The sequence below is a fragment of the Uranotaenia lowii genome, chromosome 1 (genome assembly GCF_029784155.1).
Source record: "Uranotaenia lowii strain MFRU-FL chromosome 1, ASM2978415v1, whole genome shotgun sequence".
Lineage (NCBI taxonomy): Eukaryota > Metazoa > Arthropoda > Insecta > Diptera > Culicidae > Uranotaenia > Uranotaenia lowii.
In genome coordinates, this window is record NC_073691.1 from 7963313 (window position 1) to 7987192 (window position 23880).

A 23880-nucleotide genomic window follows, 5' to 3' on the forward strand; every position below is an offset into this window, starting at 1 on the left:
GAATGTTCGGGATGTATCTGTTGGAGTTTGAAAAAAACTAAATGTATCGCATATCAAAAATTTACACTTATTTTACTTACCCCGCACCAAATTGAAGTGAGCCGTTCTTCTTAAGATAACAAGAACACTCTCACAACCGATTTTCGTTAGATTTTATAGTGTATTTCACAAAATTTCAACAATTTTAAAGCATTTTCTACAAAAATGCAAAACGACCGAAAAACCAAATTGCCGAACTGTTGTTTTGTGTCCTTTTGCATGCACGATAATTCAGAGCAACACAAAAGGTCGTTAAAACCAAATTGCACTCAAAAATGAGAAAGTTATTTTACGTCTTAAATTCAAATCATGTTGCAGGAGTTATTAATAAATTAATTAAAACCAAACTTTTTTCCAACATAGAATGAATGTTTAACAATCGTTTGCAGTCAATAACTCATTCTTGTTTATAATGGTTCATACGACCTAATCAAAACAAACTCTAGAAATGTATATGGTCAGTTTCAGAAATTCGAATTGACTCATTTGACTGCCACCCTAGTGTACAGATATTCTATTTACCAAAAAAATTGCTTAAGAGTTGTATTTTGCGATAACTGCCGAATTCTACATCGAAATGCGGTATGCTTACTCACTGATTGCTCTGACTCACATAGAAGATCGGTAGATAATGGACTGTTAGACAATTAGCGATGATTAATTAATGTGAAGTTTGCCACTGAGCTTGCTCGACTTGTTTGAGAAACTTACGTAAGTTCCATAAAGAAATTTGACAGTTTCAACTTCCGAATACTATTTTGTTTCGTTTAGCCTAATACCAGCTAATACCTGTGAAGATAGAATTTTTTAAAGGGTAGATTATTTAAAGCAGTGTACTTTGAACCCAATCTGTAGCATAAGGCTTGCTATAGTAGTCGGGATGTCGAACTATTTTTCAACCATATATGAAATAACCGATAATGAATAAATTTCAGATTTACTAATCCATTTGTGGACAGGTACTGCAATCTCAATCCCTATCACTGCACTCAGAATTAGGAAGTCTAAAAAAATTCTAAAAAGTTACTTTTTTTCTACTCGAAGTTATTTCAAACAAAGGTCGTGAGCGCCGTCAAGTCTATGGTAGAAACTAAAATATACTAAAATGTGATAAACTGCTGTTACAACCTTCCAGTTTAACTTCATCATTTGTGCCATTACGGTCGTTAACAAAATTCATATCTCTAAAAAATGAAAACCGCTCTGAAGTGTGTTCAGTCAAGTACCTTCCCTACATCGCTCAAATTTCTTTTCTACCTTGAAGAAAGCCTGTATATTTATTATTTCCTGTTCACAAAAAAAGTGTCAGGAGAAATGTTAACAACTGTCGCGGCATGTCTGCCTTATGCGCAATTGCCAAACTGTTCGAGCTGGAGCCAAAAATATTCTTGGCTTTCACGCCTACTGTGCGAAACAAGTATGCTTCATGACCTCAAACCGACGTCGTCTTTACCGACAAAGTTAACCATGAAATGCTTCTTGGCAGGACGGAAACTTTTCCATCCAATTTCTCGTCTCATTGTAGGTCCTTGAGGAAGCCATCTAGGACCAATAATATACCTGATACTTCTCGATGGAACAAAATGAACCTATGCCGACTCCCTGAAGTTATTTTACCCCATTAAAGGCCCCAAAGATGTCAAGTTACGGCTGGATCAGACTTCGACTTCTTCGCCTTCTAGTTGACATCACACCCCCTGTCTGCCGTTAAAACTTTTAAAACGCGCAGGCTCTCGTTAGCAGTCGTTTATTTTCTCGGCAACGAGGCAATCGCTCGAGTTGAGCGTGGATTTCAAGATTGACACGAACGGATGCGCACTCCGATACCTACGATACTCTGGCAAGACCCGTTCGGACTTCCTAGTAACGAAAACCGCTGTCGCCTAATCGACATCGAAACAACACTGTTTCGATGGATGAACTCCGGAGAAGCATTATTAAAGTTATAAGTATAGTGTAATTGGTATTTAGCGCTGATGTGGTATAGTGGATAGGCTGGCGCGAGTCTGGTTACCCAGGCGTACTGGGTTCGATTCCTGGTATCGGCAAGAAAAACTTTTGGGTTCGAATCCCATATGTTGCCGACAGGCGAGATGCTTGGGGAGTAAGTAGAGGCCAGTCTCGAACCCACCCTTGTCCTTCCTCCAACTGGTATCACGAGGGGTTGGTTTATTATCTTGAACTGCATTCTGTCCATATCCAGCCGGAATGGATATAATGAAGTGCATGATGGTCTAACCAACGTCTCATGATCGCTTACTATTCTACGCTGCCTACTCTAAACTTAAAAATTTTCTTCTTCTCCTTACTATCTCTAATTTTCATTTCCAGCGTCAGCTGCCTGAGCTATTTAAACACCACAAAAAAGTATAGTGTAATTGGTATTTAATTAAACCTTTCAGTTGGATCAATATGTGAAATGTTGATTTACAGTAAGTGATAATAGTAACGCGAGTAGCTTAACATATGGAAAGTTCCTAAAGAGACAGGTATCTTTTTACCGGATCACAAACTAATGTAGCTTATGCGTCAGCCGCCACGTAGTAACAGTCGTGGGTACGCGCTAGCTGATCCCTCAACTACATTCGATTGCAATTGGACCAGGAGATCTCTTGGTTCTGTAATGTCTCTCACTCCTAATTTTCTCGTCTACTTTCGAACTTCACCGTGTAGGTGGTACAGTTTCCTACTCCTGACGCTGGGACGGGGTAGTCCCTCTAGTCGGTATGTGTAGCCAGAGTTTTAGAGTGTAGGAGTTATACGTGGATATACCATCAGCCGACCCATTCGAACATCGATCCTTAAGTGGTCAAAAACCATAGACTTAACTACAATTTTTAAAGTAAAGGTCACCTTATCTGTGACAGACATTAACTTGCAGTACTTCGACTACTATTTTATTTTTTATTTATTTACATATTATTCCGTCTCACGACATCACGACGTAATCACGACGTCTTGACGAACATAATTCCTAAAATTCACTCGGTCCATGGCAACCGTTCTCCAATTTCTCGGGCACCCCACGTTCGCCGCTCGTCTTGTTCCTACCAGATTCGTAGCGAACACCTGTTTTGCAGGACAGTCGTCCGGCATTCTCGCAACATGTCCCGCCCGATACGCTGGCCAGCTTTCACCACCTTCTGGATACTGGGTTCGCCGTAGAGTCGCGCAAGCTCGTGGTTCATCCTTCGCCTCCACACTCCGTTCTCCTGTACGCCGCCAAAGATGGTTCTTAACACTCGTCGCTCGAATACCCCGAGTGTACGCAGGTCCTCCTCGAGCAATATCCATGTCTCGTGCCCGTAGAGAACAACCGGTCTAATGAGCATCATATACAGGTTACACTTCGTGCGAGGGCTAAGTCTTCTCGACCGCAGTTGCTTGTGGAGTCCATAGTAGGCACGACTTCCGCTGATAATTCGCCTCCGGATCTCACGGCTGGTGTCATTGTCTGCGGTCACCAGTGAGCCGAGATAGACAAAGTCTTCGACTATCTCCAGCTCGTCGCCGTCGACCTTGTTGATCTTGTTATTACTGGACAAGCGGGTTCGGTCGGTCTCGGATCCGCAGGCCAGCATGTACTTCGTCTTGGACGTATTAATCATCAACCCAATCCTTCCTTCTTCGCGTTTCAGTTTGCGGTAGATCACTTCCACCGCCGCAGATGATCTGCCGTACTTCGACTTCAGAGCAATCAAAATAAGAAGGACAGCCCATTTTCCTATTCTTAAAAAAGCATTCTATCCAATGGAGGATACTGCCTCAAATGTTTTTTTTTGTGTCAATTAAAGTTTGAAACGCTGTCTTTGAACTGTAAAAGAAATTCTTCAGCTTTTTTTCCAAGTTAGCCAAAAGCTCTCTGAAAATTTACAAGACTCACCAGAAACTATTTAAATTTCTGCGTTATGGAATAAGCAACTCAGATTAATGGATAGAGCCGCTGCTGCTATAATTCCTCACACTTAACTGATGCTACGGGGAAACTAAACTATTTCAAGAATGTGGCTTGGCGGGCAGCAGCAGCGAAAGGCCACGCATTCAACTTTTTATCACTCACTCACTCATGCGCTCCATTTGGTCGATTGGTCGGCCGGCGATTATGAAATGTCGAGTGTGTGTTATAAGTCACCTGCCGCTGTCGCCTTCTCCGACATACAGAGGACAACGAGAGCAGCAACGAGTTACATATTACAGACAGGGCACCACATCGTCAGAGATAGACTCAACTTGTTTCCGCTCTGTAGCAGCAGCAACCACCAACCAATAACGCAATGAATGGTTGACGACATCGATTTGGACCTCCATATTGCTACAACTTATCGGTGTCCTCTGAGATAGTTCAGAGGTCTATGCGGACCGGGTTAGTGCAGTAATAAATTCCTGTTTTCTATAGTCTTGTACATTTTTTATTTTTATGATTTATTAACTGACATTACAGTGATATTAAGGATTATTACATTTGAAAAAAAAAAATCCAAAAACTTGTTTGTAATTTTTTTTCCTGTAGTTTATGTGTATTTGTAGAAACTCTAAATTTGTAGGTACCCTATCTCCTCAAGCGCTAGCGTATAGATAGAAGCGAATCGCGTGGCATCCGCATACCTATTATTTACCTTTCTGTTTTTCGGTAGTTAACTTTGCGCTGTTAGGAACTGGCTCTGATTCCAAATGTTGATAACATATTCTGCTGCTGTACGTGAATTGTAGCGCTAAAATGGTGAGACCAATACACCACATCTGCGAAACTCTCTGATTCAAATGTTCTTTTTCAAAAATCCATGCGAACAATGTCGACCAAAACGAACGATGCAAACAACGTGATTCGCATTCGAAACTTTCTTTAATTCATACGAATCCGGAACAGCCGGAGAATGTCGTCTGCAAGCACATGCGAAAGATAAAAAAAATTATCATTCGTAACATCGAACAACGCATTTCGGTAGGTCCAAGCACTGCCGCTTCATCGTCTGCCGCTGGTGATGTCGCGGCTTGCGGTCAGCAGCAGCGCAACTGTTCAGGGCAACGGCCCGGTCAGGAGGAGGAAGACTCTGATGGGGAGGATTTGGTGAGCGTTCTTTTCGGAACAAACCTCCCCGTTTATAGTAAACCCTTTCGCTTTTTTTAGTTTTTATTTTTGTCCTAGGTTCTTAATTTCATTTTTTTTTGTTTTGTATTCTCCTTACTCTTTTGCCTCAAAATTGTTAGCCATAAAAACGTTAGCCTTGGAAACCTTTTTCATTGCAAGTTCCCCCAAAAAATCGTTGTGTTTAGATAACAGCAACAGCAAAGCAGAGAAAACGGACTGCTCATGACATCATTCGACCAGATTAGCGATCGTCTCATCTTCCGCCTTGAAGAATCCGTTGAAGCACCAACTATCATCATCTGTCCGGGCATATTATTCATCGAACATGCAAGCAAGCAATCTTGTTTATGGTGGTATCGCAAAGGGTGATGTTATGTGGTCATAAATACCAATTGAGCGAAAGATGATGCACACATGTGCAGCCCAACAACACTGACCTTGAAATCTTTTGCAATTCAAAAATTGCTGCAAATTTTACTTGGGTTCTCGATCAAACAACATTCCGTAAACCTTCCATTATAAATGTTGATACTACAATTTTCAGGGCGAAGTTCTAATTAAAATATTCTCGTCAAGTGCATTTCGAATTTGCTTCTGACTAAGTTCCCGAAGCACTCTCGAGGCATTATGAATTTCTTAGAAACCTTGCTTCAAAACAACGATTGTCGATAACATTTCAACTGATAGTTGTATTGTACCTACCTCGCACTCTCCAAAACCTCTGAACTACCTACTAGAAATAAACTGTTTAAAATGTATCGTTTCACTGCATTCGCCATTCCGTTTACACGGTTGGGATTCAGACAGGATCGATGCCATTCTCGCGATGGGTAATATTTTTTTTCTCAAACTCCTTCCTTTCCAAAGCATTGCTATTCAACAATTCTAACAAGTTATTGTTTGTTTCGACACTTCAACACCACGCAGGTCATGAGTCAGGACGTTCAGAAGGGCGATCCGCTGCAGTTCAAGTTCCGTGCCAAATTCTACCCGGAGGACGTCGCCGAGGAGCTGATCCAGGACATTACGCTGCGGCTGTTCTACCTGCAGGTCAAGAATGCCATCTTGTCCGACGAAATCTACTGCCCGCCGGAAACGTCGGTGCTGCTGGCCTCGTACGCGGTTCAGGCCCGGCACGGCGACTTCAGCAAGACGACACACTCGCCCGGTTTTCTAGTGAACGATCGTCTGTTACCTCAACGGTTAGTTAGTTTTCTTTTTCCAATCTAAACAGAAATTTGAAAATGATACAAATTTTTTTTTGTCCAACTCCTCAGTGTCATCGATCAGCATAAGATGTCGAAGGACGAGTGGGAAAACTCGATCACCACCTGGTGGCAGGAGCATCGTGGCATGCTCCGTGAAGATGCCATGATGGAGTACCTCAAAATAGCACAAGATCTTGAAATGTACGGTGTAAACTATTTCGAGATCCGTAACAAGAAAGGAACAGAGCTCTGGTTGGGTGTGGACGCCCTCGGCCTCAACATCTACGAGAAGGACGACCGACTCACGCCGAAGATTGGTTTCCCCTGGTCCGAAATTCGAAACATTTCCTTCAACGATCGGAAGTTCATAATCAAGGTTTGTATTTCGATGTTTCTCTTCTAAAACTTTAAATCGAATGTACACATTCTACGTTTTAGCCAATTGATAAAAAAGCACCGGACTTTGTTTTCTTCGCCCCGCGCGTTCGCATCAATAAACGAATTCTGGCCTTGTGCATGGGCAATCACGAGCTGTACATGCGCCGTCGTAAGCCGGACACCATCGATGTTCAGCAGATGAAGGCGCAGGCACGTGAGGAGAAGAACGCCAAACAGCAAGAGCGCGAGAAACTTCAGCTTGCCTTGGCCGCACGAGAACGGGCAGAGAAGAAACAACAGGAATACGAGGAAAAACTAACCAAAATGCAGGAGGATATGCAACGTTCACAGGCAGATATTCTCGAGGCCCGGGATATGATTCGTCGTCTTGAAGAGCAGCTGAAGCAGATGCAGGCTATCAAGGATGAGCTGGAAGCGCGTCAAAACGAGCTGACAGTCATGATCAAGCGATTGGAGGAAACCAAGAACTTGGAAGCCGCCGAACGTCAGAAACTCGAGGAAGAGATTCGTCTCAAACAGGAAGAGGTGCAGAAGATCCAAGACGAAGTGTCCGCCAAGGATTACGAAACTAAGCGCCTGCAAGAAGAGGTCGAAGAGGCCAAACGGAAAGAGGTAAAAATCAAAAAAGTATGTATGAATTTGTTTGTTTTTTCGTTCCCGAAGCAACTAGCAGAGCACAACGAGCACCGAAAAATATTACGACTTGTACAGTCGAAGCACCCTACTATCTCTACTTCTGTGAACTGCTCTCGAATCTACTACGAATCTGGCCTTACTTACATCGGAACCATCGGATCCAGCGACGAAATTTTTTCTTTTTTTATTGTGTACAGGAACAATTCGGACCACTCACATCACTTAGACTCATTTTTTAACATTTTCAATCACATTATATCGAAAAATTCTCGATCATGTCACTTCTAAATACTTACTCACATTTGTCACCATTCAAGAACGAAGCGGCCGCAGCACTGATAGCAGCGACGACCACCCCTAGCCACCATCACGTAGAAGAGGATGAAGAGGATAATGAGGAAGAGCTGACCAACGGTGAGAACGGTGAGAAGAATTTCTCCAAGGACCTCAGCACAGACGAGCACATCAAGGATCCGGTCGAAGAAAGACGCACTCTAGCCGAGAGAAACGAACGCCTGCACGACCAGCTGAAGGTGAATACGCTTTTCTATTGTTTGTTGTTAACTTCTATTCGTTGTTTTCCACAAATCATTGTGCAAGCATTTATACATTAAAATCAACGCGTTATAACGCAAGATCGAATATTTTAGACGATTTAAGTTAGGCATAATGTTTCATTTCTAACGATACCCTTCTACTACGCAGGCCCTGAAGCAAGACCTCGCCCTGTCCCGGGATGACACCATGGAGACGGTCAACGACAAGATTCACCGGGAAAACGTCCGTCAGGGTCGTGATAAGTACAAGACCCTTCGCGAAATTCGCAAAGGCAACACCAAACGCCGCGTCGATCAGTTCGAAAATATGTAATAGGACTCTAATTGGTTGTACTTTTACAACTGCTATTATTACTACTAGTGCTTTATCAGTGATGATGATAAGTAGCGTTTCGGCGGCGTTGTTTTTTGTTGTTCTTGAAAAGTTGTTGAGAGAGAAGTTATCGAGTGGCGCAACAATGTCAGTTATACAAGAACTGAATGCAACTACCGCGGCAGGAGTAAAGTGCATCAGTTAAGTAAGAATAACCGGTTATATATTGTTTATAACAGCAGTAGTAGGATTAGTTTCGGTAGAATAACAAGTGGAAAAGGCGCAGCATATGGTCTAGGACACAAAGCGGGATATGCTAAATAGGAAAAAAAAACAAGCTACTAATTATACTATTTTTATATGGTATTTTATATTTTTCTGTGGCCTTTTGGTTTCTGCTGTTGAAAAACTTCCATACACACATATACGTTCTTGATAATCATTTCCTAAGTGTGAGACACGGAACATTGTTGGCGCAAGCAGAAGTCACTTAACGACAATGATATGATTAGATTGTCTCTAATTGAATAGGTTCTATTTTTCCATGGAAGCATCGATAGCCTTTTAAATTCGATGTTATTCATATCCTGTAACATTTCAAAGTATTATTCCTACTGGAAATTCATTCCCCGATATTTTTTATTCAAAAATAAGCAAGTATTCAAAAGTATAAAATCTTATCAGTCAACTGTTACAAATCTGTTAACGCTTTTTTTTATTATAATAGAAACCATGTCCACAATCCAGGCAATAAACGATATTTGAATGACTTGGAGGAGATGCAGTCATCCAGGAGAACTTTAAATGACTCCACAAAAAAAAAAAAAACAATGAATTCAAATATGAGCTAGAAGGGGAACACTAAAAGTTGTACTAACCAAACTTGAAGCTAATCTGTATTCTTTTTGGTATTTGTAGAAGTGTACTAATCGGTGATGACGGATAAATATGCGTATGGTGTGAAGTGCGAATGCGAGCGAGTTCTTTTTCCATTAAGGTATACTTATTAAAAATAAATAAAACAACTTTGTTACTAAGGTAAATGAAAATAACTCTTACGGTTTGATAATAAGTTAGCGAAACAAAGAAAAGATCGAAAAAAAATGGAACAAAAACACCGGTTAAGCTTAGTTACAAATAGGCAGAGCAGCTGCAGTGAAAAAAATTGTTGATCATTCTTAGCGCTAAGGAGAATAAAAAGTTATCAACTATTATCGCCCCCAATCGAGAAGGAACCATTGATTGCCAACATGTATGTGAATTGGTCTCCTCTCCTCCGCGCTCAGGACATTAAATGTTCGCAACCAGTTCAATTCGAAAAAATACCTTATTTATAATACGAGCTCCTTCCAAAATAACGTTTTCTCAATTGAATGAAATGAAGCTGTCAAATTGTCATTCATGAAGTAGTGAATCATAAATTCATTTTAAGTTTTATTTCCTCGAAGGAAATTTAATATTTATAAAATGGTAACATTTGCAATTACATAATAACACCAGTAAGGGAAAAAGTAATTTTGAGCGTCGGCATAAAATATACCTATAGGAAGAAAGATATACTTATCATTGAAAGATATAAAAAAATCAAAAGCATTAAAAAACAACACTTGTGTGCGAATGCGAGAGAGTAATCGGAAAAGGAAAATGATCATATAAAATCTATCTGCCATTTTATAATTTTGTTTAAATTATTTTTAATTAATTCGTTTAATTAAAAAATAACACAAACACACATATACAATTGGAACAGAAATACATACACACACACATTAATACATTATGGCCAAATACACTGTGAATGTATGAAAAGCGCATAAATTCTTCAAGAACAGATCGGTCAATATATGAACGACGCAACTGGTATGGCTCGCTTATATGTTTCTGTTAACATAAAAGCAGTGAAAATAATATTATTGTGTGTGTGTTTCCGATAGAAATTTATATATTATACACTTTTAAATGGTAGGTAGTAGTGCGATATTTAGACACAGAATACCGAACCAAGCAACAAGTTGAAGATGAAAGTTAACAAACAACAATAGGCTGAATTTTGGTTTCAAAGATTTTTCCAGATTCTTCCACTCAAGTTTAAACTATCCTCTCCCAAATGAAAGACGAAACATGTGTCCTATGACCGTATTCTTTGTTTCCCTGTTTTTGTTATCTTTAAAATATTTTTCTGCTATATTTGGAAAACATAATTCAAATTAGTGTGTGTTTCCTCTGTATAAAAAGTGTATTTTATTTCGTTTGTTCGCCCAAAATCTTTGATTAAAATTCACGCCATAAACTGTAATTAAACAAAAAAAATCACTTTTTCTTTCCATTTTTTTCAGTTTCTTCGAAATACCTTGTTTTTGTAGTATGTTTTTTAATTTATGTATTCATATTTATTTTTTTTTCAAATTTTGATGATCAAGTGAAATATCACAAGTGCTTTGGTCCTCAACCAATCAATGGAGAAAGGACTTTAAAAAGATACACAACGAAGACTTACATCCCAGCCTAAGGTCAAATTTTTAGATTGTATACCGATTGGCATAAAGTCATTTGGCATAAAGCCGTTTGGCATAACGCCGTTTGGCATAAAAGTCGTTTGGCATAAAGTCGTTTGGCATAATGGCCGTTTGGCATAATGGCCGTTTGGCATAATGGTCATTTGGCATAATGGCCGTTTGGCATAATGGCCGTTTGGCATAAAATGATGGATAAAAATTTGGAGGAAGCCTACTCACGCTTCGCGTTCGAACTAAAATAATTGTCCCTAGCTTTGGGTAAACCTAGAAACACGGGGCCTTCCTAGGGCTTTGAATAAACCTAGAAAGACATGGCCGTTCTAAAATAATGGATCAAAATTTCGAGGAAGCCTCCTCACGCTTCGCGTTCGAACTAAAATGAAGTATGGTCCTTAGGCTTCGCGTTGCGGACCGGGCTAGGGGATTGTCCCTAGCTTTGGGTAAATCTAGGAACACGGGACCTTCCTAGGGCTTTGAATAAACCTAGAAAGACGTGGCCGTCCTAAAATGATGGATCAAAATTTCGAGGAAGCCTCCTCACGCTTCGCGTTCGAACTAAAATGAAGTATGGTCCTTACGCTTCGCGTTGCGGACCGGGCTAGGGGATTGTCCCTAGCTTTGGGTAAGCCTAGAAACACGGGGCTTTCCTAGGGCTTTGAATAAACCTAGAAATACGTGGCCGCCCTAAAAAGATGGATCAAAATTTCGAGGAAGCCTCCTCACGCTTCGCGTTCGAACTAAAATGAAGTATGGTCCTTACGCTTCGCGTTGCGGACCGGGCCAGGGGATTGTCCCTAGCTTTGGGTAAACCTAGAAACACGGGGCCTTCCTAGGGATTTGATTAAACCTAGAAAATCGGTAAATTGAAAAAAAAACTTATGTATTTAAATGTTTAGCAACATTTTATGTTGCCTTATAAATTTTTATATTTTTATGCCAAACGGCCATTATGCCAAACGGACATTATGCCAAATGACCATTATGCCAAACGTCCATTATGCCAAACGGCCATTATGCCAAACGACTTTATGCCAAACGACTTTTATGCCAAACGGCATTATGCCAAAAGACTTTAGGCCAAACGGCGTAGGACCAAATTTTTATATCAAACAAACGACGAAATGTTACAAAATTGCCCAAAATGAAATCCACTTTCTTTTTATTCAACAAACCATTTAAAAAACGAAGTTAAAACAGGAGTTGTATAGGAATACTATTGATCAAGGATACATAAATTGTAAACAAAACTCTTATCAAATTGTGGAATTTTCAAAGCAAAGCTTAATAAGGTGTCAAGTAGTGGATTTTATAAAAATTTACCTGCTTGATTTAAGTAAAAATAAATAAAAAAAAGTTTTGTAATAAAAGTGCTTTTTCATTCTTTATCATCGGATGGGTGGTGTGGGGTTTCATCTGTTTCATAAGAGTAACTCGGTTCCTCATTGGTCGATTCATCAAACACAAGAGGGAATTTTGCCTTAGTGAATCCACCCATAGCTATTTCGAACAAATGAATATTAGATCCCAGCGTAACGCCACCAAGTTTACAGACCTTTTTTTAGTAAAGCTAAGGTAAATGCTAAGGTCCATTACGTAAAATACAAAAAAAAAATCTGGATAAACAGTGATCTAAATATGAATGGTTGAATTCTTGACGTCACAACCAGCAGCTACCTTTAAAATTTAATGTTTTTTATCTGAGAATTTAACAATTTCGAATCTTATGGTTTCTCTCAATATTATATTAAATTTGACTAAAGGGGGTATTTAGAAAATTACATTTGCGAATACGTGTTGGTCATACAAGAATAGCCCACTGTCAATATACAAGCGAAGGACCAAATCAACAATCCGAGTGAGATAATTGTGGATCAGGAACTTATCTAACAATCGAGCACATTCTCAATAGCGGAATGTCCAATCTACGAGTCAGCATGTAGCAAACGATTTATCAAACAAGACCGAACGGTGTGCGAAACGTCCTGGCAAATGAAAAAGCTACTGAAGATAAATTATAATTTGTTATATTGTGAAAAACTGGAAGAACCACGAACTTTTTCAGCTTTCCAATGTATGGAAAATCGCCATTTTTTCATTGAAACGGTGCATAACAATACCCCTTTTTCATGGTTATTTTCGTCAATACTATGAAATGTATGGTCAAAAAATATGAATTTCAATGTGCATTCTCGGTATCGAGGACGATAATATTAATGGTCAGTGAATACGGAATTCGTGGTTTTTTTCACGGTGAGATGGGTGAAATCCTATTTGGGTAGTGATTCACAAAACCACGTATTGGTATACGCTGGAACAGGTAGGTATTAGACTTTTTAAAAGAAACGGAATTTTTTAACTAAATTTGAGTAACTATTTTATTGTATAAATTCCTATCTTTTCTTTTATCTACAATAAGATAATAACGGCGTGTTCGTAAATTGATTTTTGATGCATCGGTTTTTTCGGTAGATGTCAAATTACCATCCAATGCTTTTGCATACACTTTGTTTAATTTACGAACGCCGGTATCGATAGAAAAAATCAGTTCGATAGAAAAAATCAATTTACAAACACCCCGTGAATTGTTGATTTAATGCCGAGCACCTGTATCCGTGTTCCAAACAGCCGGTTTAGACCCAAATTCCGACCCGAGCAACCGCATTGATGATCTATCATACAAGTTTCAACTAATTTTTTTTTAGAGCTGGTATAAGGATTGATACAAAACTATGATGAGATTTGGATCCAATTTGACGCAGTTCTAAACCGTTTGACAGTTAATGGAACACGAGTGGGGTTGCTTGTTTTTTCACTAGATTCGATCCGATTTCTTTGGTCCAATTCTTGTATAAATTAGATCCAAGAATAGACCACGAATATAGGTCCTCTTAAAGCAATAAAACAAAATTGATCTGTATAAGAGCACCTGTGTCCGTGGTCCAAACAGCCGGTTTAGACCCAAATTCCGACCCGAGCAACCGCATAGGTGATCCATTATACCAGTTTCAACTCAACTTTCTTTAGAGCTGGTATAAGGATTGACCCAAAACTGATGAGATTTGGATCCAATTTGACGCAGTTCTAAACCGTTTGACAGTTAATGGAACACGAGTGCAGTTGTCAGTTTTTTCATTGGATCGGATCTAATTTCTTTGGTTCAATTGTTGTATAAATTATACCCAAGAATAGACCATGAATACAGATGCCCTAAGGGATGAAAATCCTGGAAAAAAAATTGATCTGTTTAAAAATAAAAGTGAAACGAGTAATAAAAATTTACAGTGTACCTATCAAAAAGCCTTTTCAGCGATGTGAGCCGTTTCGCATGTTTTTGTTTATTGATCACAATTTTTGCACTGTTTATCACTGTATTCCGCATTTAAAATTAGAAATTAAATAGTTTTATGTAAGTATTCCGACATTGACCCAAAGTTTAATGTTTCCAAAAAGATTTGGTTATCATTTCGCACGTTCACAGCCTCAAAATGCTTCGATCAACGCCTGTTTTATCGCGAACTATTCACTGTTCGGCCTGGCACCGGTGTTGTGTCTCGAACAAGGATCGCTGCAACGAAACCATCGACCGGATCATTCGGGTCGATCATGCCGGCGAATTGGGGGCCAACCAGATCTACAAGGGCCAGATGGCCGTGCTGGGTAAGTCGAACTACGATGTTGGTTGGGAAAGCCTTTGTTTTTAATTGTTTTCAAAAGTTTTGTGTTTCATATATACCTATTATACACCCTTGAAAAAATTTTTACATAAAATTACGAAATACGAAAATTAGATGTGGGTAACAAAACAATATTGTATAAATTGCAATTTAATACATTTTACCATAGTATACGTTTTGAGGAGATTTATAATTGATTACTCCAAAAATTTTTTACCATAATCAGAATAATGGAATTTCTTATCGAAATTTAGCTTTCGTCAATCGCCTTCAAGGTAACAAGAATAGTACTTCTTTAACTATTGTGCCTGGCCAGCCTACTTTCCGGTGTTATCGAACCGGTCGGGCGAGAGATTGTTCTATAAATAAGACGAAACGAGCATTAGATAATTTCCGAAGGGAAGAGAACTAAACCACCAAGTCAGACATTTTAAGAAATTTGTAAATCAGGTACAAATATTCAAAATCTAAGTTTGCCAAGATGTCTCGAATTGGAACACCTGGTAGTTTACTTTGGGTCCTAAGGGTATTCAGTAGCCAAGCCCTCGATCGATCAAACCGTTCACACGTTCATACAACATGATCAATGTCATGGTATCCATCCCCACAAACACAAACATTGCTTGTAACTAGTTGTATACGAAACAAATGCTTGTCAAGCCGGTAGTGATGTGACTTTTTGGGAAGAATGACCGTGGTGTTAAATTCCCGAAAAAAAAAAAAAAAAAAAAAAAAAAAAAAAAGTGATGTGACAAGAGCCGAAAAACTACGCAAATGAAATCGCGACTCATGTCAAAATGCTCAAACCATGCCAATACCTGAGGTAGCTAACGATACCACGCTACAGGAAGCCACCACCGACCCAAGACGGAAATCTGTTCTCGAGAGCAACCACTTCCCTTTCCTCAAGTGAATTAAAACCTAACAGTTGAGTAGCCGCGACTATGACGGCCCCCTTCTTACTAACACCACAAAAGTGAAATAAATACCCGCCCCCAAAAAAGTTTATGAGTTAATGACTTAAGAAAACTACTTGTATTAAAAAAACTATTGTGTTTTAAAAATAGGTTCTGCTTATAGTTTGCCTTAGATAAGCTTAAGTGCCAAAGTAAAAATTCAATTACTATGCGTGCTCCTCACTTAGGTCACACCAAGGTTGGATCAACAATTCAGCACATGTGGGAGCAGGAGAAGGTCCATAAAGCTGAATTTGAGCGGCTCATGAACAAGTACCGAGCTCGACCGACGGCCCTGCTACCATTCTGGAACTTGGCAGGATTTGCGCTAGGTGCCGGTACAGCACTGATGGGTGAGAAAGCAGCCATGGCCTGTACGGTGGCCGTGGAGTCCGTCATCGTTGAACATTATAACGATCAGCTACGCAAACTGATGGACGATCCAAACTTCAAGGACCACGAGCTGCTGGAAATCATCACTCGGTTCCGGAATGAGGAACAAGAACACCACGATATAGGCCTGGATGAGGGTGCTGAGCAGGCTCCCTTCTACAAGGCACTTACTGATGTAATCAAATTCGGCTGCCGGACGGCGATAAAAATAGCAGAACGAGTGTAATTTGTTCGATATGTGTTGTAAGTAAGTGTAGATATCGGTTTTCCTTCATAGTCAACGGTACAGAGAAACTATAAATTTCCTTTTTATTTATCACAACAAAATACACATGTGCAGTTTCAATTGCCCTCTCGTGTGCTGCAACTGGAAGCGAGCAAGGCAACGGGAAAGAAATTTCTAATATAAACAATTTCTGGAGAAACTCAAAGCTGTTGGGAGGATGGCGTGGCGACTACTGGCAGGGTTACAGTTTGTTAGGTTCTCTTGTTTTGTTTTATATTCCACGGAAACGTATGACGGCGTAGCTTTAGTTTCGCCATTTAGGTTTTGGGATGCTTGGAACCGTTGCGTTTCTTCTTTTCACCTAAAAATAGAATCAACAATGTAATTGGTTAGATTGTGTTTGTGTTCATCGACAATGTATCGAATTGAATCGATAAAAATCATACGTCGGCCGCATAGTTTTCCGAACCATCCCTCATGACAGTGGCACGTATGGTCTGGCATACAGCTGCCATGTTTGCAGGGTCTTTTGCAGGTGGACCGTTGGCGACGCCCGATCTGGCAATGATCGCCACTCAAACCCGGTTTGCAGCGGCACTTGTTGACTCCTTTACATTTGCCATCATGCAGACACGGTATTACGCATTTTGCTGTGGATTTAAAAGTAATCACCGTTGATCGCACAAAATTTAAATATAATTACCACACTTACAAAACTCGCACCGCAATCCGTAATAACCCTTGGTACATTCACACTTGTCCTTCTGTATGCATTTTCCTCCATTTAAACATTTCTCCGCACAAATACCTGAGATGGGGAAAACAAACAATTCAACAAGTTTTTATTTGAAAATGCTACCTACTGTATCCACCCGAATGAACTCACCTCCCTCACAGTGACGGCCCTGGTAACCGGGAGGACAGCTACAGTTGCCCGGTGCCGTGCAGTTGCCCCCGTTCATGCACTGCGGGTAGCAGAGTGCCGTTTGGCAGTACTGCCCCATGTAACCCTCCGGGCAGACGCAGATCTTGTCCTCGTTGCACACGCCTCGGTTGGCGCACTTCATGTCGCATTCCGGATCCGGTCCTTTACGATTGTTTGTGTGTGTATTAAGGTCGTTTTCACAGAGGTTCAGTTTTGATTTTTTTATTTGTTTTATTTTGGATGGATAGAGATGGTTGTTGGTGCGGTGCATTCCGACCCACGGCGGAGTTCCGGATCCGTAGATTTCAAGGGACGCATTTTCGGTTTTACAAGATTTAAATTTGAGTGGCTTCAAAACGCTCTGCATTTTATGTTTTGTGCTTTTGAAAATATTTAGTTTCGTGTTTTTTGGCAATATCTAAGAGTATGTACCGGAAAGTACCATGCGCTTGTGGATTGATTGGGCTTACGGGGGCCAGCATTCCTTCGTTGGATTTTCGACAAGCCAAAAAAAATTTTGATCATTTTGTGGGTCCAAAAGGTAAGTTTTTTTTTGCCACAGAGAAATGCTGTTGATTTTTTTTTTCGAATTTGGGAATTGAAGCGATTCATCAACTAATTTCAACGCGTCGTCAAATTATGAAGCTTTCAAATTGTTTACAAAGCGGCATTAAGAAAAGCGTTAGGAATGTTTTTTTTTTTCTATTAAGATACCCGATTTCTAAGGGTAATGGATGCATTCCAGGAACGAACCTCTACTTAGGCTAGTAAGGAAAAGTAACTTTGCCACTTGTAACAATGTGGCGCAAAATTGGATAACAAAAAATGGGTACCGTTTAAGCGGGAACAAGCGAGAGTGTTCCCGACAGGAGCGTGCGCCTAGAATGTATCGAGAAAACGAAGTTGCGTGTTAAGCTTAACAGCCAATTTCATTCAATCAAGCCCAAACATGTGGTTATCAATCACCGGACCATGCTGTTTTCGATTTCTCTCACTCTTCTGAGGCAGCAAACGCGTGTTGACTCTCTCGCTCCCGAAAAAAGGTGAGCATAAAAGGGGATGCACAAAACCAACAGAGAAAAGTCGGAGAGAATACCTCGCTCGCAGATATACGGGAGAGCACCAAAACCGTGAGGGTGAGAGTGGAAAGATGCAAGAGAAAATGCATGTTTACAGGAAAGTGAAAGATAGGGTGAAGGAAGGGAGAGCAAATTAATAAGTAAAAACGGCATACACTACCTTGCGAAGATGCTAGAGAAGAAGTTCTATCATACACACCTCTATGTGCACATTCCTTACGGAGTTTGATACGGAGTGGTGTGCCGGGCACCGGTTTGCCCTTACGGCTTTGTATAAGGAGTCCAATGCTGAACATTGCGATGCCGGAAACGTTACCGGAACAAGGCAGTGTCACACTGAACTCTGTACCGACAAAAAAAATTATCTATCCTTTATTTTGAATTCTTGAATGACGCGCGGTAAAGTTGCCCTCTTACCCTTAGGATTCTTAGGAACTCGACCGTTGGTGTTGATCGAGATGGTTGGTGGCTTGAGGACCGTTTCGTCCTCGGACACCAGTCGGTCAAAGTTGTAGTGGTACTTTTTTGTTCCGGCCTTCCAGGTGAAGTTGACGCAGCTGACCTCGGACGGAATGATCGGCAGATACTGGCTGAACATCGGATCGCGTATATGCGGTGACACCCGGCCGTTATCGATAGCATAGATCTTCATTGGCACCCCGCTGAGTATCTTGACCTGCTGCTCGTTAATCCACAGCGACAGATCATCGTCCATCGGGTCCTGCGAGTTGTAGAAATAATCCTGCCGGGGACAAACGTGACTTACGATGCTAGTCACCATAAGCACCAGCGAATATTGGAGCACATTGCGAAGCAAGTCACGTCTTGCCATTTCTCTTTCTGCTTTACTCTCGTTCTTTCTCGGACCGGGTTAGTTTAGAAGGACGGCTTATTTCCTGATTATTTGCGCAAACTCGAGCGCGGCTCCAAACCTGTCGATTTAAACGCAGATAAAAATAAAATTAAAAACAATTTGCCATCCTGGAGCTCTCAGCAACATTGTTGCAGATCTGCTCTCGCTGAAAACGGGCCAGTTTATTCGGGAAGAAGAAACACGCAAGTTGAATCTAGAAGGGGTTCAAGTTGGGTTCTTTCCATGTTCCAGTTGCAATTAACGTAAGTTTGATTCACAGGAACATTGATGGACGCGCATTGAAGGGTTGATAAAGAGTGTTGAACATTAGGCCTGAACAAATATGACTTTCTTTTTTTGTGACCCCCAAGACTTTTGTGACTTTTGTGAAATTTCCAAGGAACCCGAAAGGGGTTGAAGTATTTTATGAAAATTTCGGAAAATATACAAATATCCGATTGATTACAAGAGCAAAAATCAAATTGTGGAAGATGGTAGTTTTATCACCTTTTGTATGCTTGATTTTGTTGAATTTTTCGATAGCAAATTACTTGATTTATGGATTTTGTGCAATGATATAGTATGCAATTTTATTACATAGAAGCTACCATGCAATTTATTCCAATTTATTTGTTTTTGGCATTATTTTTTATTATTCCACATTGAAAAATTTTAGGTCATTTTTTAACCTTAAAAATTTTTAATCGAAATTAGATGTTAAGGGAATAAAAAAAATTTAAAACATCAATAAATTGGAGATGTTGGACAGAAGCTTGCATGCAATAAAACTGCATACAATCTACATTGCACCAATTCGGAAAACCGAGATCGCAAATTTGAAAATAATCTGGATTATCAAAGGCGATGAAACTCACATCTTCTTTAGTTCATTTTAAGCTCTTGTAAGTGATTAGGTATATATTCGAACAATTTATCGAAGTTTTGGTGAAATATGTTTATTCTCCCCTTTGGGGTTTCTGGGAAAATTTAGAGGAAGGGGAATAATTAAATATTTGTTCCGACCTGAATATAATTGAGTTGCTGGTTGATTTCTATTCTCAATAATATTTTTGTAAGCAATCGTGCTACATAATATTACTCCTCCAACCGTCCCGATGAGCCCTCAACTACGCACCAATTTACACCATGAGGCAACGGGAGCCAATTCAAAACGTATCGCGATCACATAAAATTGCCCATTACGGTTTTCAACGGCTATTTGGAGAGAAGAATGAATGAGAGGATCCGTATATAGAATGGGGCCCCCAATCGACAACAAACTGCCGGACGTAAGAATGGGCTCTTTAGAGGCGTAAGCAAGCTGCGGGCTTATTCTTGAAGCGGCCGAGTGCCGACACGACACGGACGGAGTGGTAATAACAATATTAATAATCATGAGCTACCCACAGTGGTGCTGAGGCTGAGGAGGGTGTAGGCAAATAAGCCGACATGAACCAGTGAAAAAACGAAAGAAAAGCAAACTTTGCGCATGCAAACTTCTCACGATCAATAAAACAAACCGCAAGCAAGCAAAACATATGCATGCGATCATGTGCGCCTGCTACAAATGTTCTGAATATGGAAATGTGAGTAGGCGATAACAAGGCAAAGAGTACACACAAAAAAAAGCATAGTAAAATTACTAAATCCGTGGTTTAAACGAACAACAGGCGACCATATTTTTGAGTCAAATATGTTTTGTTGTTTATAATACCTTACGCATAGCTCTTTTACCATGTGCTCAATTTGGCTGCGCATAGTAAATTCGACTGCGTTTTAGTAAAATTGTCAATGAAATGATGCATTGTTTTACTTCGTCCCTAGTAAAATTAATTTGTTTCATGATGAAACTAGTATGTGTTATGATAAAGATTAGGAGGAGTGAGGAGCTTGATTTAAATAGTAAAATTACTATGTATGTTTGTTTGTTTATTTGCATGCATGCATTATGACATTATTTGAAACATGAAAATTCACACTTCCGACACACGTCGGTCAATGTTAGTGTGTTCTCCCGATGTTCTGGAATGATTTTCAAAGTTATGTAACTATAAAGCAGCTCAAAATTAGTTTTTTTACAAACGGGTTTGATGATTAATGATCCTGAATTAGCGTAAACAACAAGAATGTTTATCATAGTAAAATTATCATACGCACTTATGTTTTTGAGTCAAATATGTTTTGTTCTCAAAAGTACGATGTGCGTAGTATATTGTTGATATGAATTGGTGCCACAATGTCAAAATTACTATGCGGACGGTAGTTGTGATAGAAATTATGATGAAATTATCATGACCATAGTATTTTCGACAACAAGCATTGAGAGTTATCGAAAATTACCAGGTACATAGTAATTCCAATATTGTTTCATGCGCACTTTCACAAAATCGATGTTAAACTTTTCGTGGTTGAAAATACTATAGCGCTGAAATGGTAAAATTATCATGACAGCGTCTTTGGGATGACCACTCAATTTTTTTCCGTGTAGGTCCTCAACCAAAAAAGGTCGTACGCTGGTAAGGCTCGTTAGAGCTACTTTGTGTGTTATTCCTTAAGAAGAGCTTGGCGGAGGAGGTTCTTGAGGAGCATTCTCGAGAAACTAACGGATGTTCTATTTCGACGAATAGCTGTCAATTCCATGATACGATTTTCAAAAAATATGAAACTATCACTCTTTCTTTAACTTTATAAGAATTTTCCTTCAGTTTCTTCAACACATCAACATTAAAGATGATACACATATGCTTCGTTTTTTACGACATTCTGAAATCATCAAACCGCTTTTTTGCAGCGTGTTAATAAGTCCATTCACCGGAGTAACCCAATTTACACCCTAGTCTCGTTCGCTTATTCCCTTTTTAATATCTTTTGCTGAACATGGGGCAGTCAGAACGTGTTCATCAATCTTAATTATTCACTTCCTTTTTAGAGTTTTATTTAACTAATTGTATCGGCCCGGTTGAAGGCTCCGTTTTGATTGCCCTTTCGGTCTCACGCCTTTCTTATCGAAGCAGACAAGTGCTTCGGTGTCTGATAGGTTAGGCCGCTGCTTAATTTTTATATCCTCCTCGCCTTCAATATGCGATCGGCAGTGTGGGTGAGAGGACGATCATGAGAGTTGAGCGTTTAACTGCCTCCGAGTCGAAGTTAATCCTCTTTAAGTAGTTAATTGGCCACAGTTATTGTTACTCTGTCACTTATTATCACCCAAAATTGTAGCCAGGAAGGGCTGGATAAAATCATTTACATCCCTCTCAACTTTTTAATTCTTCCTGCTGTTCGAAGGACCAATTCAATCTGTTTAAAGATCGTTTTGTGTTTTCACGCTTTCTCATGTACACAATCAACTCAACAAGACACCTTCCGTTCCGTGCCAGACTTTGTTCCGCCTCAGCATGGTCCGTACACAATAAACAGAACCGCACTAGGTATTCCCTCTACCGGTCCGTACGAGTATCGAGCTCCCTAGAGCCAGCCCTGTTCCTCCGCCTGCTAGTCATTGATCGTTTTACTTTTTGCACATCTTCACGTATTCCGTACGCCCGTTTTCTCCTGTTGTTGCCGCCTTGCCTCGATCGTTCCTGTCACGCATCTCCCATGTGTCTGCTCCAGCGACAGACTTGCGGACACGGAGGAAAACCTTTTTCCCTGCTGGTTTCTTTTTCCCATCCCTGCGCATTCGTTTCGGCTGTTTCTCTTTTATAAATATGGTTACAGCTTGATCGTGATCGCGCGCAGGAAACTTCTGACTCTTAGCTTCACGGCAGCAACGAATTAAAAAAAAAACTTAGTGCAGAGGACGAAAAAAAACGCATCTAATAAATTATTTCCAACCAAAAGCATTTATACTTATTTTTTGCACTTGTGCGCACACTCGAAAACCGAAGATCGCGCAAACAATCGGACCATTTTTTTGCTAGGCTGGAAACTAACGACTTATAAGCGCAGATGTGTGTCTCCACATAGATTTTGTTCTGTTTCTACACCTTATAGCCGTTTTTCATCAGAGACATATTCGTTACTTCCATCACTCGTGATCAGCTTATTTATACGCACCACAAATTGTAGGAAAATTTAATTCGCTCCAGTAGAAAAAACGTTCTTGACACAGGTACCGGCAACAAATCTATAAACTTGCTTCAAGCAATTGCAGCTTGAATTTGAAGCAGGACAACATATTTCATCCTGGCCGAAGCGCGCGCTAGACAGTTAAATTAAAACGGACCGTTTCCCAAGACGTTAACCAGTGAACTGAATCCCGGGGAGCGAACACACTTTGCAAACGCGCCCGGTTGAATGCGAAGAACTTTTAGCCAACTATCATTGCTCCACGGAGTCCATCAGTCCATATATTTACCATACGATCAGCAGATCAGCACCAAAGGCGTGCGTGAGAGAGAAAATTCTTGTACTCATTATAGTTTCAGTTCAAGAGAAAAGAAGAGAAACTCATCCCAGCCTGCACTCAGACTCTCAGCTTTGATAAAAAACAGAGAAACTTTTTCTTGGATTCCCACGAGCTGTAGTGACGGAGATCAGATTGAGGCAAGGACATATTTGGAAAATTTCACTCCATTTTTACGATACTGACAACGTGAAGTTTCGTATTCACTGTCGAAGATTCTCTCAATTCAGTTTAGATTCGTTGATGTGACCATACCAAATGTTACGGGATCCTTCCAAAAGTTCTGACTTCAGGGAACGCTTCAGGAAATAAATGTATGTTCAGATGAACTCGGAAGACTGATTGCAACTCATCCGAGCTAACATTTTCTATCCTGAACTACGAGAGTGCATTTGTCAAGTCACGTCACGTGACTTTTGACGAATAAGCAGATTGATGCAGCTTTTGAGCAGAACTCTCGGATATAAACCTTTTCATCGGGCCGAGGACGTTCCATCGCATCTGATCCTACGATCAATGGCTGCATTTTTCCCCCTTGAAAGTTGTTAACACGCTCGTCGCCATGAGACCCATATTCGACCCGTCACATAAAAAACGTGTGACGCACTCTTA

General features: G+C 40.2%; 3 protein-coding genes across 17 annotated transcripts in view; 2 read left to right on the forward strand and 1 right to left on the reverse strand.

Annotated features, from left to right (window-relative positions):
- Positions 1–10804, forward strand: part of LOC129740622 (moesin/ezrin/radixin homolog 1) — a 66163-nt gene extending 55359 nt beyond the window's left edge. For 9 of the 14 annotated variants that reach the window (XM_055732343.1, XM_055732341.1, XM_055732344.1 and 6 more), the window contains 7 exons: positions 4907–5107; positions 5932–5958; positions 6056–6330; positions 6406–6712; positions 6775–7362; positions 7689–7904; positions 8077–10804. In XM_055732343.1, the coding sequence (XP_055588318.1) occupies positions 4907–5107; positions 5932–5958; positions 6056–6330; positions 6406–6712; positions 6775–7362; positions 7689–7904; positions 8077–8241 (1779 nt within the window). In that variant the 3' untranslated portion in view covers positions 8242–10804. The remainder of the gene's footprint in view (positions 1–4906; positions 5108–5931; positions 5959–6055; positions 6331–6405; positions 6713–6774; positions 7363–7688; positions 7905–8076) is intronic. The other 5 variants (XM_055732347.1, XM_055732348.1, XM_055732349.1 and 2 more) reach the window with 5 other exon arrangements.
- A 3250-nt stretch (positions 10805–14054) lies between these two features.
- On the forward strand, positions 14055–16656 carry LOC129757422 (5-demethoxyubiquinone hydroxylase, mitochondrial). Its single transcript, XM_055754646.1, has 3 exons — positions 14055–14163; positions 14236–14414; positions 15576–16656. The coding sequence occupies exons 2-3, from the start codon at positions 14243–14245 to the stop codon at positions 16004–16006; spliced, it is 603 nt and encodes a 200-aa protein (XP_055610621.1). The 5' UTR covers positions 14055–14163; positions 14236–14242; the 3' UTR covers positions 16007–16656.
- Positions 16076–23152, reverse strand: LOC129757411 (protein shifted). 2 transcript variants are annotated; one of them, XM_055754633.1, is made up of 7 exons: positions 22920–23152; positions 18428–18942; positions 18210–18353; positions 16893–17093; positions 16719–16814; positions 16453–16656; positions 16076–16367 (listed from the first exon to the last, which is right to left on the reverse strand). In XM_055754633.1, the coding sequence occupies exons 2-7, from the start codon at positions 18840–18842 to the stop codon at positions 16324–16326; spliced, it is 1104 nt and encodes a 367-aa protein (XP_055610608.1). In that variant the 5' UTR covers positions 18843–18942; positions 22920–23152; the 3' UTR covers positions 16076–16323. The 2 variants fall into 2 exon arrangements, with proteins under 2 accessions (XP_055610608.1, XP_055610600.1); XM_055754625.1 differs by having other exon boundaries at positions 18171–18353; positions 22920–23151.
- Positions 23153–23880: the final 728 nt, after the last annotated feature.

Excerpts from the sequence above, each read along its gene's own strand:
- LOC129757422 (XM_055754646.1), top strand. The coding sequence starts at position 14,243 with ATGCTTCGATCAACGCCTGTTTTATCGCGAACTATTCACTGTTCGGCC. Across the intron at positions 14,415-15,575 it reads GGGCCAGATGGCCGTGCTGG|GTCACACCAAGGTTGGATCA; the intron begins GTAAGTCGAACT and ends CTCCTCACTTAG.
- LOC129757411 (XM_055754625.1), bottom strand. The coding sequence starts at position 18,842 with ATGGCAAGACGTGACTTGCTTCGCAATGTGCTCCAATATTCGCTGGTG. Across the intron at positions 17,094-18,170 it reads TTCTCTAGCATCTTCGCAAG|GACCGGATCCGGAATGCGAC; the intron begins GTAGTGTATGCC and ends ACAATCGTAAAG. Across the intron at positions 16,815-16,892 it reads GGGCCGTCACTGTGAGGGAG|GTATTTGTGCGGAGAAATGT; the intron begins GTGAGTTCATTC and ends TCCCCATCTCAG.